This window comes from Drosophila arizonae, chromosome 2 (genome assembly GCF_054131065.1).
Source record: "Drosophila arizonae isolate 15081-1271.41 chromosome 2, UAZ_ARI_1.0, whole genome shotgun sequence".
In the NCBI taxonomy this organism is placed as follows: Eukaryota; Metazoa; Arthropoda; class Insecta; order Diptera; family Drosophilidae; genus Drosophila; species Drosophila arizonae.
The window spans coordinates 4,406,485-4,424,910 of record NC_142922.1 but is presented as its reverse complement, the minus strand read 5'-3'; the positions used below and the strand labels follow the sequence as shown (position 1 = coordinate 4,424,910).

Below are 18,426 nucleotides of genomic sequence, written 5' to 3'. Positions count from 1 at the left end.
TGGAGGGCTGGGGATGTCAATCAGAAACAAAAGGCGTTGCTCACACATTGAATATGCTGGATGGGCACGTGGCCTTCGAACTTAGAATATGTATAGTGCATTAGATTACGATTAAATAGAGAACTTTAGTACTGTCTAGAATGCTGTATAAGTTAAAGTGGCTTAAAAAATGGGAAGGAGTAATAATTTTTCGGCCAGCAATTTCTCTATTATTATTTTCCCAGCTCCTAACAGATCCTAATCAGATCTGTAGATTATATTTTTTGGCTCAATAAGGTAAAACAATAATTCAACGATGTATGTAATTTGTTTTATTCGTTACAATAATACAATGCAATACAAAATATAATATTAATTGAATCATTGAATTATAAAAGTTGTCAAGAATTTATTGTATACATTATTAGTTTTCTCACATCTGAGATTATTTAAATCGGTTGGTAAGATTCATTCTCTGCACTATGGTCATAACGCTGAATGCGAACTTGGCCATCTGTAAATCAAATTGCTCTGTATAAATTCGAAAAGCTCTTCATATTCTTACTCACCTGGACATTGCTCTTCAACGAGATGGGAAACACGCCGCCAGCAATGAATTCGATGGGCTGTTGGGCATGCAGCAAGAAGATTCTCAGGGTCGATTTATATTTGATGCTGGCATCGAACCATTTCGATTGGGCCAATAGATTGGACAAGTCAGTGCAATCGCTGGAGAGCAAATCGCAATAGTAACAAAATGGAAATGTCTGAACCAAAATGGCGCAGACGAATATTACCGAAGATAGTCCACGAAAAAAGTTGGAGAAATACAAAATGTTGACCAGATTTAGGCCCAGGATAATGCCAATAAACAGAAACTGTATGAAGATGGTGAGCGACATAATCGGGCGTATCAAGCGACAGCAGCTGAGGAGTAGACAATAAAATAGAGAATAGGAAATATTGGATCACTGTATAGTTAAACCTACTACAGTATCGACTGATGATAGGTAATGCAGCCCACGAGCTGCTTGTACTCCTCGGCGTCTGTCATGAGCAAATCCTGGCGCAACTCGCGTACGCGTCCTTTCAGCACATCGAGGTGAGCTCGAAAGATATTGATAAAGACAATGGTAAAGGTGTCCATGGACAGTATCGCACAGGCCATCAAACTCATGACTATCACCTCGATAACGGACTGTACTAATAAGCTCCACGCCCCGTTGCGCCAATCGATGATTGGATTGTACATTATCCAAGCTGGCTGCCGATTAACCATTCCAGCTATGGCATCTGACATTGTGTAGATTGCATAAAGCTTCGAATACAATAGAAATATATAATTGGATCGTGCAACAGCCTCGTGAATCTTTCGCCGATCAGCATCGCTGTGCACCTGCTCGTCCAGGGTATCCATGGCGCTTTTGGTCTCGTGCAAACAGCTCAGGTGACTCAACATCGCGAACCACTTTAGCGAGGATCCAATTATGTTGAAAAACATTTGCAGAACCTTCAGAAATTCTCCGGGCGTAAACTGCTTGGCGTCAATGAAGAGGCTCAGGCCCAGCCCAGTTGGCAAATAAATAGCCGCAACTAAAAATACGAAGCTTGACCAGCACAGATACAAATATCGACGAGGACCCTGCTTGGGCGGAATCCAGCCAATAGCGTACATAACGCGATACAAATAAGTGCAGCTCGTTTCGGAAGGCATGCGCACCGAAAGCGGAGCCGGATGAATTAGCTTGAATATGCCTGCCATTGCAATTGATACTGAGAAATGCCTCAGAAGGTTTGAGCCTTTATGCCAAATTGAAAGGCAACTGAAGGAAGGCAACAGCTGCTAAGGTGTTCAGGCTGAATCGCGTGAAGACTTGGCCTGTAATTAGAGTTTTGGAGGTGTCAATCATTTGCGAGTTCTCGTATTCAAAATTTCTGTGCGAAACTGAGTGAGGGTTCTAGGTGGGACTCTTAGGCTCTGCTGAACGAGGCTAAGGCCAATTTGAAAAACTATGAGGATAGGAAATAAAATGTCCAAAGCTAGGGTAGAGCGTGTACTTATACTTAGTATTTTTATTTTTATATTTTTTTTTTTTTTTATGGCAATAACTTTTTTTTTTTTTTTTGGGCTTCATTTCAGAGGAGAAACTTTTAAAACTCTCTGACTAATGAAATAGGAAATTTTTTTAAAATTAAACCATGCCAAGTAACTGGATAAGGCCGATTGCAAACTGCATAGCTAAAAACTATTATTTTCGAAATTTTATTTGATATCCACACAAAATGCCTGGAGATATTTCTCATTTGCATTTTTTCAACTCTATAAAAACACTTGATTTATGATATCAATAAAATAATATAATGTACATTATACCTGTAGTTGCATGTTGCTGCCAGTTATGGATGCTAGAGGCTGCTGCTCGAACTGGCACTGTCAAATAGAATTGCCAGAGATTTTGTAATTTGCACAGCTTTGACACGCAACTAATAAACCACGGCGTGAACGTCACACCTGCTACAGTAGTCCTAAGTAGTTGAAGAACTCGTGATTGTCGAGCCAATGCAAAAAAATACCAATAGATATATATGTAGCTTAGATATGTATAGATATGTAGCTTAGCTATAAGTCAAAATTAACTGAATAAATATAATCCATAGAACTAATCTAAGTCTGCATTCGTATTGACTAATATAATTAAAATAAAATAAACCTAATATTATTATGAAACAAAATGAAATGCATCAACACATACTTTAGCGTGACTGTACAAAAATATGCATCGAACACATTAGCTCATTATCAGTATTATTTCCTTGATTTTATCATAGCCATATTATGTTTTATTGAATAGAATTTTTAGTTTTTTCCAAATCAATTTCTTGTCACATTTAACTAATACAAATATTTTTCTATTTTTAGGTAAGTCCATTTGAGGTGTGAAACGTCTAACTTAGCTAAAATAAACTCTAAATATACTAAAATACTTTTGGAAATTCAGGTAAAATAAAATGCACATATATATGTATATGTCCCATATAAATAAATAAATATATGTATATGTATATAAATATTTAACATGCAGCTAAGCTGACTACCATATATAGAAATTAAATTTAAAATTGCATAAAACCCTATGAAAACCTTCCCAGTTGCATCTATATCAAATTGCGTATAACTTAATAAATTTCTACAAATTGAATAACATTCTCCTAGCCTTAAATCATTCCGCATTTCCAGCCACATATTTTGAATATTTTCCACAAGTGAAAACGCGGAATAAACTATATAAATTTCACACTATCCGAGTTTAAGCGGGATTTCTTTTGGTGTGCTTCGAACATTCCGCTTTGGCTTCCGCTTCATGTCCAAACATTGACCGCAACAATTAAGGGTTTAAAAAAAGTAAAAAACAAAACAAAAGAGGGGAAGCAACAACAAGTGGCAAATAAAGCCACAAAAAATGGCCTGAAGGCCACCACAATAGCAGCAGCAGAAATAACAGAAACAAAGCCAAAAAAAACAGCAGCAGGAGCAAAACATTCAACGAGCAGGAGGCGGAGGGTGTGTACGGGTGTGGTCGGCTTGCAAAAAGAAGTAAAAGCACATAATTGTCATAAAAATGCATAATAAAGTGGACGCCCAAGCGCTATAATTGCTGGCCAAATAATAGCTGTAATTTTGTATGCCATCAACTTTAATGCGCTTAGATAAAATTTCGTTTAAGCTGCGTATAATCTGCGTGTCTCTGGGCCACGTTTGGGGCGCTGCAATATTGCGTATACGTAATATTTGAAATGCACTTTCTGCAGCTGCCTCTCGAACGGCCGCGTGGGCAGCCATTCGACTGCTAATAAAGCCATTAAGCAGCTCGGCTACAAATTAATTAAGCAGAAAAGAAGCGGAAAACATAGCTGAAGACTCAATAACCAAAAGCTCAGCAGAAGCCATGCAAATCTGTGGAGTTGCATGATGTCAGCAGCCAAATTTATCAGCAGAAGAAGCAAACCAAACGAGCTCGAGCATAGCAGCCAAGATACAAATGTATCTGCGCAATGCACACACACTGGCTCAGATACAAATGTATCTGCTCGGTGCACATGTGGGCCGTGCAGTGCGCATCTGTCAGCTACTTTTAGGCATGTTTGCGCCTCGCTGTCACCTGCTTGCCCGCTGGCAGCTCTAATGGCCGTTAGCTGCCCACGCTGCCAAAAATGATCGCGTTATCTGTGCAACTTGTTGTTGCAACTCTTGTTGCGACTGACCAAAACCAAAAGCCACAAGAAATATATAAGCCAAATGCCAAGCATTAGTCATAAACGTAGCGTCTGCTGCGTGGCGCAAAAACCTTTTTAAGCAATACCCTGCACGGGTTGAGACAAAGCAGAATATGTTTATAAATCGATAAATATCGATATGTTTAAGTGTTAGGGCGTTTTGATAGATCAGCTGAGATACTTTTAGATATCATGACTTCAACATGGATTCGAGTTTATTTGCTCGATAAATATCGTTATAAATATGTGTATGCATAACAGTTAAGCCCGTTCGAGAGACTTGAAACTATGAGGATCTCTCTAGAGATATAAGATTAAGTCGATATATCAATTTATGTAAATTTGTAGAGCTTTTGATACACCGTTCCAGAGTCTTTTAACTATGGACACTTCCATATTGAAGAGAGCTTACTTTAGGTCGATAGATATCGATATATGCAACTCCTAAAAAAACTATGGAGTTCACTTTAAAACAATATATGTATGGTATATGTATGGAGACTGAATTTGAGTTTATTCTAAGTCGATAAATATTGAAATAAGAAACTGCTATGGCTAGTTGAACTGCTATGGCCTTTTAAGAGTCTCTTAAATATGTAGACTTCAAATAGATTTGACAATGAAGTAATTTATAAGAACAAAGAGTATTTATATACTCTTAATGCATGACGTAATTCGATTAATATCGCCAAGACACCTAATATAATATTTGAGGCTAGCAGCCGAAGGAAACAAGTAGCTAAAACAAACTTCCAATAGCAGCTGTGAGAAGCGCAGAGAAAGACAGTACGACAATTTGTAATTATAAATATATACCTACGCAGGCCAACAGACATAGTTATGAATATAGCAACAGTTTCAGGCACATAAGCTGCTTTAGCTATTTACAGGGTATATGCTAGTCAGTGTATTACGATATCTGGTCTAGTGCAGCGCAGCATGATTTGTTTTCTTTGCTTTGGTGTCGAGTTGCGTTGGCGTGCTTTTGGGTCAGGCGGCAGCTCCTTTTTGGCATTGTTCTGTCTTTGGCTTTGGCTCGTGATTCGTAATAAAGTCAAGGAGAACTCTCATTTTGGGCCGCCGGACCGAGCCAAGCCAAGCGGAGTCCAACTCAACCGGTTGCAGTGGCATGTCAGTCAGTCAGACCGTGTGTGGGTGTGGACGAGGGCCCATTGTGCGGCGGCAGCAACAGCAGCCACAGCAGCGACAGCAGCGACTCATGTTGGCCTGGCCTAAAACTAACCGCACTGACGGATTGCTTTCTAATGGTTGGCCAAATGTGCGCCGCTGCCGTCTGACCCTTTTTTTCTATTTTTGTTGCCCAAAACTGTTCGCTGGCGTTGGCGTGACCGCAGCGAGGCCAATAAAGCCAGGCGGCACGAACAGTTGTTGTTGTTGCTGGTATTTGTTGCATGAAAACGGTTAAATCGCCGCAGGCGCGTAACCTGTCTTAAGACCTTTTGCGCAAGTGCAAAAATTGGCCAAAACTGGCAGCAGCAGCAGCAGCAGCGGCAACGGCAGCATTTAACTGCGTCTCCAACCTGAGTCCAAAAGTCCAAGTCGAAGTCCGTAAAGTATCTGTGCCGTTTGCCTGCCACATGGCCGCAGCATGCGATCGCCATATTTGGCCAAAATAAAACAAAATTGTATGTGTGTGTGTGTGTGTGCTTGGGTATAAGCTGCATTTAGCTTGGCTAGCCAAAAAAAAAATAGTATTGCATGCCACTTGACTTGCCGCCTGACTCGTATTTGGTTAGACGTCGCCCTAGGCCCCAAAAGCCTGAGACGCAGCCAGCACTCGGCTCTCTCTCTCTCTCTCTCTCTCTCTCTCCTCTCCTCTGGCTCCGGCTCTGGCCCAGACCCTTGCCTAAGCCGGTTTCTTATTTTTTGCATGCCCGCTCATAAATCCCCAAGAATTCGCATTTTGTCTTCTCAATGCTGCTGCTGCTGCTGCTGCGACTGTTGGTAATTCAAGCTCACATTTGACTTTTAACTTTCGGCCAACCGAAATGTGCAATGTGGCCAAATCAACAACAACAACAACGGCAACAAATCATTGGCGGCCATTTTGGTCACATGTGTGCCGAAATTGATTACAACCCGAGGCAAGCACAAGAAAACGCAGTGCCCAGAAATCATATAATTAAGGGAGAAGTTTTAACTATGTAAAAATCGTAACTATGCCAACTAAAGTTAACATTAGAATTACAGATATATTGCTGTAAAATGCGCTGACAGTTACTGTTGCTGTTTATAATATATTTTTAATAATCTTTTCAAAGATTTAAAATGATCCTTGATAAGCTTCAGCTTCTGCAGAGCTCTACTTAACAGTAGCTTGAGCTTTGAGCCCGAATCTGATCATTGTAACTCTTTAGATTTTCTTTTTCATGTTCTGTTATATCTCTAATGCATTTACCAAGTTGAATAATTATTTTCATTCTGTTTTGTTATTTAATATGTCAAATTTGCATTATCATCATGGCCCCTTTTGCTTTAGTCAACTAAATTATGATTCACTTTAAGTTTTTTGGGTTCTATCTTTCTATAACTAACTATCTTTTATGAAATCAAGCGAATGAGGTAGTGATTTATGTCTGTTAAATTGCTGATAATACATACATGTATGTAAGTTAATAATAATAGGAATAAATTATATGTGAGGAGTGGCTTAGTGTTGGATGAAACAGAACCAAAGGTCTAGAGACTAATGACTTGACAGGCACAGAGTGGTGAAACTGCTGAAAATGCAGAAGCAGTAAAATCCGATTATAACAACACTCAAAGGACCGTCGTTATACCAGAAAGGACCCATAACCGTATAAGTTTGCTCATATAAGTATGTCTGGGGAGCAGAAAATATTCGTCACAATAATTATGCGGACGCTATAAGCGGTGTCATTATAACCCGATTCTACTTTATAAATATACTGAGGATCTGCTGGAAACTCTTTTCTCAGTCCCTCAAGAAAAGACATCTAGATAGATAGATAGATAGATAGGTAGATGGGTAGATAAATAGATAGATTGATTGATTGATAGATAGATAGATAGATGGGTAGATAGATAGATAGATAGATTGATTGATTGATAGATCGATAGGTAGATAGATAGATAGATGGGTAGATAGATAGATAGATAGATGGATAGATAGGTAGATAGATAGGTAGATGGATAGATGGATAGATCGATGGATAGATATACATAAATGGTTATTGAGGTATCACGAAAATTATGGTTAAAGTACAGTTAATATATTTTAGAAAATTCAGTCTTTACTCTTAAAGCTATATTTCATATTTTATAATTTCTGAGCCTAAGAATGGACTAGGACTAAGCCTCTGAACAACAACCTAGTCCTATTAAAAGCCCATACCAACTTTCGTTAAAGAAAACACATAGCCCATATTTACTAATAAAATTATCTAAGTATATTAATAATTAATTCAAAACATAAGCCGAGGGTAAGCCACTTGAAGGCAATGCAACAACTGTAAGAGAAATAGAATGGTTACGTCGAATATTTAGGAAGCGCAGCGAAGTGAATCTAAACAAATCAAATTAAGGCCACACTTTAAGAACTAACGTGGCTTGTAAATATGTTTTTAACGGTGCTGAAGTAATGCGCGACGCTGAAATCGCTGCAGCGTGCCAGCAGCAACAAACAGCAAATGCAACAAAATATATTAATATATATATATTTATATTTCTATATATGTATTTGTATTTGAACATATATGAACACAGTAAGCCGCGATCCGGCTGCGGCAAAAACAACAATGGGCTAAAACCACAGCAAGCATATTATAAACAAACATAATCGCTGGCGCCACGACACGCTTCGCGGGTCAAAAGCGGTTGCAGTTGCAGTTGCCACAACAACAACAACGGCACCAGCGATGACTGGTGGCAACAGAAGAAAAAAAGGCTAAAAAACTGAAGCAAAACAAAACGGAAAATGAACAAGAAATGAAAAAGAAACGAAACGAAATGCACATGCAACAGAATCCGTGGCTGCCACACTGGCTGCCAGCAGCCAGGCTAAGGGTTAGCTAGTGGCTAGGGGCATGCGAAAGGGAGGCGGGTAGGCGGGTAGGCGGCACTGCGCCACACACACACGCTCTGCCTCTCCCCCCTCTTTCTCTGTCATTTGCTTTTATTGCAGCTTGCAGGCACTTGGCAATCCATCAATAAAATGAGCCTCGGCGCGTGCAAAGAATCAGCCAGCAAGCCAATAAGTACGACGTGAAAGAGTCTGAAAGAGCTGAGGAAGTAGACCAAGAGGGGGGATGGTGAGACTTGTAGAGGCGGAGAGAAAGAGAGAGAGAGATGGAGTATATTATGGCTTGTGGGTTTTTCATGACTCTTGGCTTGGCTGCACTTGGCTGCCCGCCGATGTTTGCAGCTCATGTGAGCCCTGTCGAATACCCTGTACACACAGAGCAGCTGGCATGTCATGGAAAGCCTAGGGTGATTAAATGTGGACTAGTAAGATGAGACAGCTAAGGGTAATAATCCATTTTAAAAGGTATAAGGAGTATATGTTATTCAAATAGTTACATATACATCTGATACAAGTAAATCAAGTCTTAATTAAAGAGGACATTAGTGATTTAGAAAAACTTATATTCTAAAAATGATTTATATTATTGGATAAGGCCCAGAGCAATACGAGCCAATTCGGATTATAAACAAGTTTTAGATGGAATAATCTTACCTTATTCCTACAACTCAGCTCCCACTTCCTTTCAGTAAAATCCTCAGCTTTGCTTTCTTCGCCAACTACTGAACATCGTCTAGTCGTGCATACTCCCTCTCTCTCTCTCTCCAGCTATAGAGCAGCGTCTAGTCTCCACACAATATGTCTACTTGTGAAATATAGAGCACTGCCTAATCGCGCATACCCTCTCATTCCACTCCACTTGCCACCTACAGAGTAGCGCATAGACGTGCATACCCTCTCTCTCCCCATATGTATTTTTTCCATCATACCATACCATCTCTCCCTCTCCCTATTCCATATATCTAATTGCCAACTACAGAGCAGCGTTTAGTCGTGCATACCCTTCACTCCATATATCTATTTAACAATTATAGAGAATTTTCTAGTCGTGCATATGTATATGTCCCCTATATATGTCTACGTACCAATTACAGAGCAGCTTTAAGTCGTGCATACCCTCTGTCTGCCTCTCCTCTACATATGTGTATTTACCAGTCTCTCTCTCTCCCTCTCTCTCTTTCTCTCTCTCTCTCTACTCCTTATGTCATTTTGCCCACTACAGAGCATTGTCTAGTCGTGCATACCCAGTCTCTCTCCCTCTCATCACATGTCTGCTTATGCGCGTACTTTGCGTTCATTATGATCATGATTATGATTATTTGTGAGCAGACGTTTTGCGGTGCCTTCGTCCCTTCAGCTGGCTGGAGTTGCAGCTCACCTGTTCGGCCCGCCTCACCTGTTCGTCTGCTGTTAATGTGGCGCACTCATTCAATCAGTGGCAAGCAGCTACAACAACAACAACAACAACAGTTTGGCTGCTGCAATCAGCGCGCGCATCAACGTTGCATATTTCACATTGCCACGCTTCAAAATCTGTCCACCCTCCCTCCCTCCCTTGCCCCTTCGACTCCCATTTGTAGTGTTGTTCTGTTACTGTGCTTCTCTTTTTTTTTTGGCGTTCCTTCCACACGTCTTTCGCACTGCTTTTTTTCTGTGCCGTGCAGCCACTTAACGGTTTTTCAGTATGCAGCAGCCACAGTTAATTCCCGAGTAATTGGCTAAGCGTTTCGCTTGCGTTCAGTTTGTGCATCGTCTGCCACAAATGGTCAGCCACATGATGTGGCAATAATGTCAGTCTTAAGTGATATAACTGCTAAAGGGAACTGGCTAGAACTGGAGTTACTAAAAACTGATAAAACGAGAATGTGCTGAAACCTTTATGGGCGGAATGTAAAGCTTAAAGTTGACGGAGTGACGAATGATAGAAAAATAATTAATGAGACTGCAGTTAGTTGGGCGTCACCAATTAAGGAATACTCATTCACTCTATATCTATATCTATATTGATATGCATATATATCTATAGATTCAATTTCAATATCAATAGAGAATGTCAGCAAAACTTTAGTCTTAAATTTTGAGTTTCTAGCTTTTCTAGCTCTAAAGCTTTAGAAAATATGTTTTTTCCGGATTCGCCACGTCCCCAATGGTAGTTAATATGAACTCAAAATCTTGTTGATCATGTCTTGTGATCATATATATTCCAAATCCATCTAGCCAATCCATCGTTTCTAAGATGCCGGAAATGCATTTGCCACGCCCTTAGCGGGCACAATGAGAAACTTTATTACTTCATTATTCAAGGGTATACCTGAGGGTATCCTCCAAATTTAGAGTCTCTGCAATAGCATTCCTACGGATTGACGAACGGACGGAGAGAGCCTATATACTCACTTGACTTTAGTGAATAGGCATAAGAATGAATAATCATACTGAAATAAATACATCAATTTTCAGTACATAAATAATAAGAAATTAATTTTTATTCTATATAATAATATTACATCAACTCAACTCTTCTAAACTTTATATAAATTGCTCAAAAAACCTTTGCCTTATTCTTGGCCCTGTTGCAACTCTAAATTGACCTTAAACCACACCGTGCAGTGTTACATTCTGAAATGACCCCAACTTCTATAGAGTTATTATTTATGCTAAGGATTTTATTACCGAGTGTGTAATTAAACTACAGCCAGCTGGCGGCTGTTAGCAAATAATGAATTCCAACTGCGCTTAATTGAACAACTCGAGCAACTAATTAGGGCTGAACTTTGCCCTCAGCCCTGGTAGAAATAATTTCGGCTCGCATAGCTGGCCAATTAGATATTTATCAGCACGTGCGCGTCGACTGGGCCATTTACTGCTGGCCATTTTTGTCAGCAATTTTAGCCAAAAGCGAACAAAACAACAAAATCATTTAGTTGTAAATTTTGGCTATAGCTGAATGAACTCTGATATCTATAGCATGTTGTTGTTGCTGCTGCTGTTATATTTGTTGTTGTTGTTGTTGTTGGCACGTGTTTCACAGCACATCATCATTCATAAAGTGCAGCAGCAGATAACAACAACGACTGAGCGAGCTGGGTGCAAAAGATGCAGCAAAAAATAAACAGAGCAGCAGCAGCAGCAGCAGCAAGAAACAACACAATTGCCAACAGCTTGCTAAGGAAAAGTATTCAATTTGCTAAGCTAGATATAGTATGACACTTGCATATACCCTGTAAAGCGATTTTAAAGGTTTTGCATTTGAATACTGCTGTTGCATTTGCCAGAACAATTGATTCTGTTAAAAAAAAACTCCAGCAACACATTTGCAATCGAGCATAATCGACTAAATGATACTCCTTAATGCTGCAAAAACAATCAAATTCATGTAAATATACATAGATAAATCTGAATTCGTCATGTCTTAGAGAAATACCATATTATGTAGAGCTCTGCCTGAAAAACATTACAAATGTGAACAAATTGCCGAATTCTTAAGTGTCTTAAGTGATCCTAACCTCACAAAATATTATGTTTCTACTTTCAGTCTACATCTTCTTAAGAGACTTAAGCTTACTTTAATTTACTCAGTTCTTTTATTTAAATGTGCCTTATCCATATCATTTAAGATTTGAGATCTGTGGATCAAAAATCCTAACCTCACAAAATATTATGTTTCTACTTTCAATCAACATCTTCTTAAGAGACTTGAACTTACTATAATTTACTCAGATTCTTTATTTAAATGTGACTAATCTATCATTTAAGATTTGAGATCTGTGGACCAAAGACAACTACTGGTTCATTAAGAACCATATTTATTAAAAAAAAAATAAATATAAACTTAAAAAATAAATACAAAATATTATAAATTATAAAAATAGTATCTGTAAATATATAATATAATAAATTACATTGACAATACTTCTTATTTAAAAAAAAATAAATAAATATTATAAATTAATTTTATTAAATAATTTGCTCTAAACTAATTGTTAGTTCAAATATTTCCCATGAAAGTCTATAAGGTATCTTCAAGTTGAGCTGCTTTCGATAACAGCCTTGTTACACATTGTTAGGTAAATATGCAACAGGGGCAAAAAGGATCGCAAAGCAAAGTTAGCTTGGCTAATTGGTTGCCGACAGCTACATAATTAAGTGCAACAAGTTGTTGTATCTGAAAATACAGAAGAGGTAGACGAGAAATCAGAGGGAGGTAGGCGAAGTGCAGCCAGCCAACAATGTAGCGAGACATTCAAGCGCAGAGAGCGTGTGCCACAAGCTGTGGCAACAGTGCCGTTGCCTGCAACTGCTGTTGCCTCTTGGCTGTTGGCTGTTGGCTGTGTCTGTCAAAGCAGACAGTTAACCCGCTCAAGCGCTGTGCCACTCACGACTGAAGGTCGCTGCGAAGCATTCAAACTGATTCACGTTTCGCTCAATTGGCTCGGCTGCCCCCGTTTATCACCCACCCAACAGCAGCAGCAGCGGCAAGAGAAAAACATTCACTCACTCAATCACTCATAGCTCATACATTCAGTTCGTCAATTCATCAATGTCGCACTCTCTTTTTCTCATGCTGCTCGCGCTGGGGTCAAGGTAGTCGTCACTTGATAATGATTATGTATACGTCATGTGGGCTGCTGCTCATTTAATCTGGTTTAAGATACTTCTTTTGCTTCACATTCGGATTCACAGTGGGTCAATTCTCGGCATATTCGCAACTTATTTATGCCATAATAAAAATATGACGGCTTTTCGGGATATCATATACCCTGAACACATGTAATATGTGAGGTCTGGATATATTGGATTTCTTAAAATATATATAATATGGTAGCAGAGAAATATATACAAGCTGAGTCAATTTATTTCTTTTAACTATTTATCTGTTCGACTTTCCGTATGTCTGAACGCTTTGATCTCAGAACCTATCAGAGCTAGAGACTTGCAATTATTTTTGTAAGTACCTGCATAACATGCGCAGATCCTATTTGTTTCAAAAATTTTATAACTATTCCCGTTTCAGTTACATCGATGAAAAATCTCATCAAAAACCAGTTCTGAAAATATATCTAAATCACCTATGGAGCTATAGTATACAAATCTTGCTTATATATTCATATGCATTTCAAACTATTTTTATTTTTATTATATCGCTGTATGCTTTCATTATCACATTCTGAAAATTTGATTACGGAAGTCCATTTACAAGAAATGTTATTTTACAATAAAGTTCCCGTTTCACAGCCCAAGCGCAGTCGCTGCGCAGTCAGCAGAGCGACTGCTTATGCATGCGTATGAGTTATATATGCATTGTAGTAGCGCAAATTGATGGATATATCAGTTCTTCGAAGGGTTAAGGGGATATCTCAGTCGAGTTTTCTCGACTATAGAATTCTTACTTGCCTCATTTTTTTTTTTTTTTTTTTTTTTTTTTTTTTTTTTTTGCTCTCGTTGACGTGGTTTAATTTCACAGTTCAGTGCGTTACGCGGCTTAGACGCGCCCATCTGCCCATATACATATGACTGTAGCTATACCTAAATGTGCCCGTAGCTACAGCTGTATCTCTCTATCTGTATCTCTGTCCATATATGCCACCTTTGCTTTTGTTTTTGTTTTGCTGTTCACTTTCACATTTACAAGCTGCACGCAGCCATTTGGTTAGACAGCCGTCGACAGCCGCAATTTTGTTTTTTTGCCAAAAAACAAAAGGCAACAACAAACACGTTTCAATGCTGGCCAAAATGCAACCTTGGCTTTTGGCTTTAAACAACGGAAGTTCAATGCGGTAACGCTTTAACTTTTGTTTTTGCTTTTGTCTCAGATTTTCGCATTTGTTTTTCTGGTTTTATTTCACCTTTTTTTCAACTTTGCATTACACGCATAGACATTTATATTTCCGACTGACGCACACTTTAATTTAAATACAAATATAAATAACAAAAAATAAATGCATAAATGAGTTTTTTACGGTAGCTTATTCAACTATTATTTTATTTTAATTTTTTTATTTTTAACTTTATTGACATGTATAAATTTATTTTTTCATATGCATAAAGTTTTAGATATACATATTTAAAATATTTTTCATATATAACTAACATTTTACAATAAATATTGTTTTTTTTTTTTTCTTAACTTTTATTTAAGCCGAAATATTTTTTAAAAAATTTTTTTAAGTATTATATTTAATTTCACAAATGAAAACAGATTTTCATAAAACATTAAAAAGATATAGAGAAGATATATCCTCTGGACTCCTGGATTCTATAATATTTAAGAAAATTCCACAAACGGAACTTTAAAAGGTTTATAGATTAAACCACTCAAATATAAATCAGAGCAATCAACAAAAAATGTGAAATCAGAAAATCCAGAGCTCAGCTAAAGCATATCTCAATTGAATATGTTTTTTCATATAGAGCAGATATACATATACAGCAGATACATACATATAACATGGCAGCGTTAATAAATCGTGGCTAGAGCTCATAATGATATGCATACGTTAATAAAATTACAATGACAGCTCTGACATATAGATTTTATTGCACTTATTTATGGCATTTACTTTTTATTTATTACAATATTTTTCTGTACTTATTTTTTGTATTGGTATTTTTTATATTTTTATTTATTTTATTTTTTTTTTATTTTATATTGCACTCTTGTTTTTGCCACAGAAATTGAAATGCTATTAAAGTCAATTACAACTTTTTGTTGTTGTCTTTGTTTCTTTTTTCTGCTTGGGGTCCGCGAACTGTGCATAAATAATAAAGGATTTTCATGTGGGGCAAATGGAAAAGCTTTGGCATTGGCTTGCATGCAATGTCAGGATATTTAAGCTTGTAGACAAACTGGCTGCAGACACTATGGAAAATTGTATACCCTTCGCGTTGTAAATGTGCTGAAAAACTTTTTAGTATTTATTTATTGTTTTTATTTTATTTTATTTTATTTTTTTTTTTTTTTGTAGAAAATGAATTGTTAACCTAATAAATTTTTTTTTTTCTAGTAAACAGTCCCGGTAATTCGAGATGGCAAAAGGAATTCATATTATCGAAAATAATCGCGATCGAACTTTTTTCAAGGGGATAGAATTTATTTCGATTTATCGCGATTTTCGATTTAGCGGGATACACATAATCTGAACTCGGCTGTATCTAAAATTATTATATAGAAATTATTATATAGAATTAGATCTGTTGTATAATATTTAACATAACTTTTATGATTCAATTTTTTACACTTTTCTACTAATGAAAAATTTTTATATATAATCAAGTTGAAGAAGAAAAAGATAAAGAATGTAGTTCAGAGGAAGAATATAGTTTAAGTTCCCTTTAACCCTTCTGCCTGGAATAAATGTTTCATGTCAGTGCCTCTTCTTCTTCTTCTTCTTCTTCTCCTATCAACTCATCTAGAATAACATCAAATTATAACGCATATATTCTCCCCCGAAAGAGTATTCCATCTGCTTCCACAATATTTCCTTCATTTTGTTTTTTTTATTGCTCGCCTCTGTCACTTGACTCATGCGGAATTGGCAACTGCTTGTTGACAGCTTCTCGTGGCCATTGCGTTGGTTACACAGATTTACAGCCCCAGCTGGCATCGCCTGCAGACACGCCCCCTTATTTGGCTGCTGGTCCGCTGGACGAGCTCTTAATTACGCCATAATTTCGCTGTTCGGCTGTCTGTCGATCTGTCGAGCTGGCGAGCTGTCGGGTCGTACCGACAAACCGCGTCCGCTTCGTCCATTGTTTTTTAATTATTTGCCCAACTTTTGTCGAGTTGTAAAAGAAGCTGTGCTGCATGCAACCTCTGTCGTGGCAGCCTCTGTCGCCTGCATCCTCATCTGCATCTGCATCTGCATCTCTGGCTGTTAATGAGCCAACATTGTTGTGTTAATTTGCCTTGCTGGGCACACTGTGCCACACACAGTGGGGGGCGCAACCACAAGCTCCCTCTCTCTACCTCCCTCCCTCCCTCTCTCACTCTTTCTCTTTGGGTCCCTCCGTTTGCCAGTTATTAAATTGACATTCGCACTGATGACGCGTTGATTGCAATTCCCCCGGCAGAAGGACATGTAATTTTTATGGCCGTCGCCAGTTTTTTGCCGAAATTCAATTTGTCATTTAATTGATTTTAATGCGAGCTCTGGATATACCGCACGCCTATTTGCATTTGTCCAAATGCAAATGCTTTCAATCGACAAAAGAAAAAAAAAAGTATTCCCAAAAATGTTTTAAATGAGCAGGAAGGGACTAGGAGATGCCCTATACAGACTTGATATAGTGTATCCTACATGCTAGATATACCCTATATGTAGACTATGATTGATCTTTTGTGGGGACCTTTTGGATTGTTAGGCAGTACATAGGTAGAGTCTCCTGTAGAGCATGGAATATATGCTTACATAACTGAAGTTTAATATCGATTTCTATTGATTTTTATCGATTGCATAGAATACAATATTTTCACTTATTTGGAGGAAAACTTGATATGATAGTTTAAGAAAAGCTGTTTCTAAAATCCTTGTACTTCTTAAGACCGATTTACAAATATAGATAATCTGAAATTTGGTATCGATTTGTATTGATATTAATCGATTTCATTGAAGCACGTTTTCGATTATCCAGACTAAAAGTTGCACGTAGTATCAGATATGTAACCCCAGCGCCTATAAATACTTCTAGAGAAGGTCATACAGAAAGAACTACAGGTAGACTGATTAATAGACTAGGAGATCAACAGGTGGACTCAACTGATAATCCTATTTAAGATCTTATAACCTCAATGCCCTTAGCCCAGCATTCTCCTCAATTTATAGACACGGCTTTACGCAGAAGCCAATACACCCACATTCGTACACACTTACGCAGTATTCAGGACATTAATACATATGCCCACTCTATGTGATATAATCAAAAAGAGAGAAGCGCAACAGCTGATAATGTTTTATGCATATTTTGCGGGCATTAAAAATTAAATTAAACAAGCGAATGCAAAATATACATGGCATTTATTTTATTTATTGCTTTTTACACAAGCATTTTTTTGTTGCCCTCGAGGGAAGCGCCGCAGCCAAAAAATATTGGCATTTGTATATGTATATACAAAGGGTATATTGTCATTTACATATCTACGCAGAGAGAACGCAAACATTTTTCAAAGAGTCCCAATTGCATTGCGCTGTTAAATGTATACAGTGGCTGCTCTTATTGTATGCACGCCTACATGTTTTTATGTTCTTGTAAAAGTTTTTACACATATACCATCATATACATATATGCTTGTATATGCTCTATATATGTATATGATATTTGTTTAATATTTCAAGTTGAGTGTTGTAAAATATTACAATGAATGCCCTAAGGTAGATTCTGTACGTCTTTTGTTTGCAACCATCTCTCTGTCCCTCTTTTTCTCCTGCTCTCACCCTCTCCTTCTCTATCTGCCTCCCTCTCTCATTGCAAAAGCGAAAGTTGATCAATTATTTAGTTTTGCATAAATATTTATGCTCCTTTATGATTTAAGCTCTATATGCTCTATATTGGTTTTCAAAATCATCAATCAATAATGAATGAATCATTTATGAATGATGATTCACTATTTATTTATAAAATATATTTTAAAATGTATTTAAGACTTTATAGATCGTATAATTAATAGAATAATTGAAAACCCATATATTTTTATATCATATATATCTTTCGTTACAGCTTTTAGCTCTAAAAACCTATAATTTATTATAGTAAAGCTAATAGCTAGCTAATACTTATCAGAATGCCATCAGCTAATGATAGAAATTCTATTGAAATGATTAAAATATTTAATTCAAAAATAATTTATGACATACATATATACCAAAATAATATATATATATATATTGTATATTGAAAATTATATGTAGATTCATGGCATGTTTGGGCAACAGCTCTATAAATCGTTTCGAGCCATTTGAGTCAACATTTTATGACCGTTTGCTGGCCAAATGAGCAGGACTTAAATTAAATATTTATTGTAATTTATATAGAGTATACTGTCTGTGTGTGTGTGTACATGTGTGTGTGTGTGTGTGTGTGTGTGTAAACAAACACACTGTTTGACAATAAATAAT

At 37.4% G+C, this 18,426-nt stretch overlaps 2 protein-coding genes across 5 annotated transcripts in view; one reads left to right on the top strand and one right to left on the bottom strand.

Annotated features, from left to right (window-relative positions):
• fru (sex determination protein fruitless) overlaps positions 1-18,426 on the top strand; it is a 171,478-nt gene that overhangs the window by 106,897 nt on the left and 46,155 nt on the right. The window lies entirely within an intron of this gene.
• On the bottom strand, positions 308-1,981 carry LOC149270219 (odorant receptor 59b-like). The gene is made up of 3 exons (XM_089475393.1): positions 969-1,981; positions 549-906; positions 308-493 (listed from the first exon to the last, which is right to left on the bottom strand). The coding sequence occupies exons 1-3, from the start codon at positions 1,739-1,741 to the stop codon at positions 425-427; spliced, it is 1,200 nt and encodes a 399-aa protein (XP_089331519.1). The 5' UTR covers positions 1,742-1,981; the 3' UTR covers positions 308-424.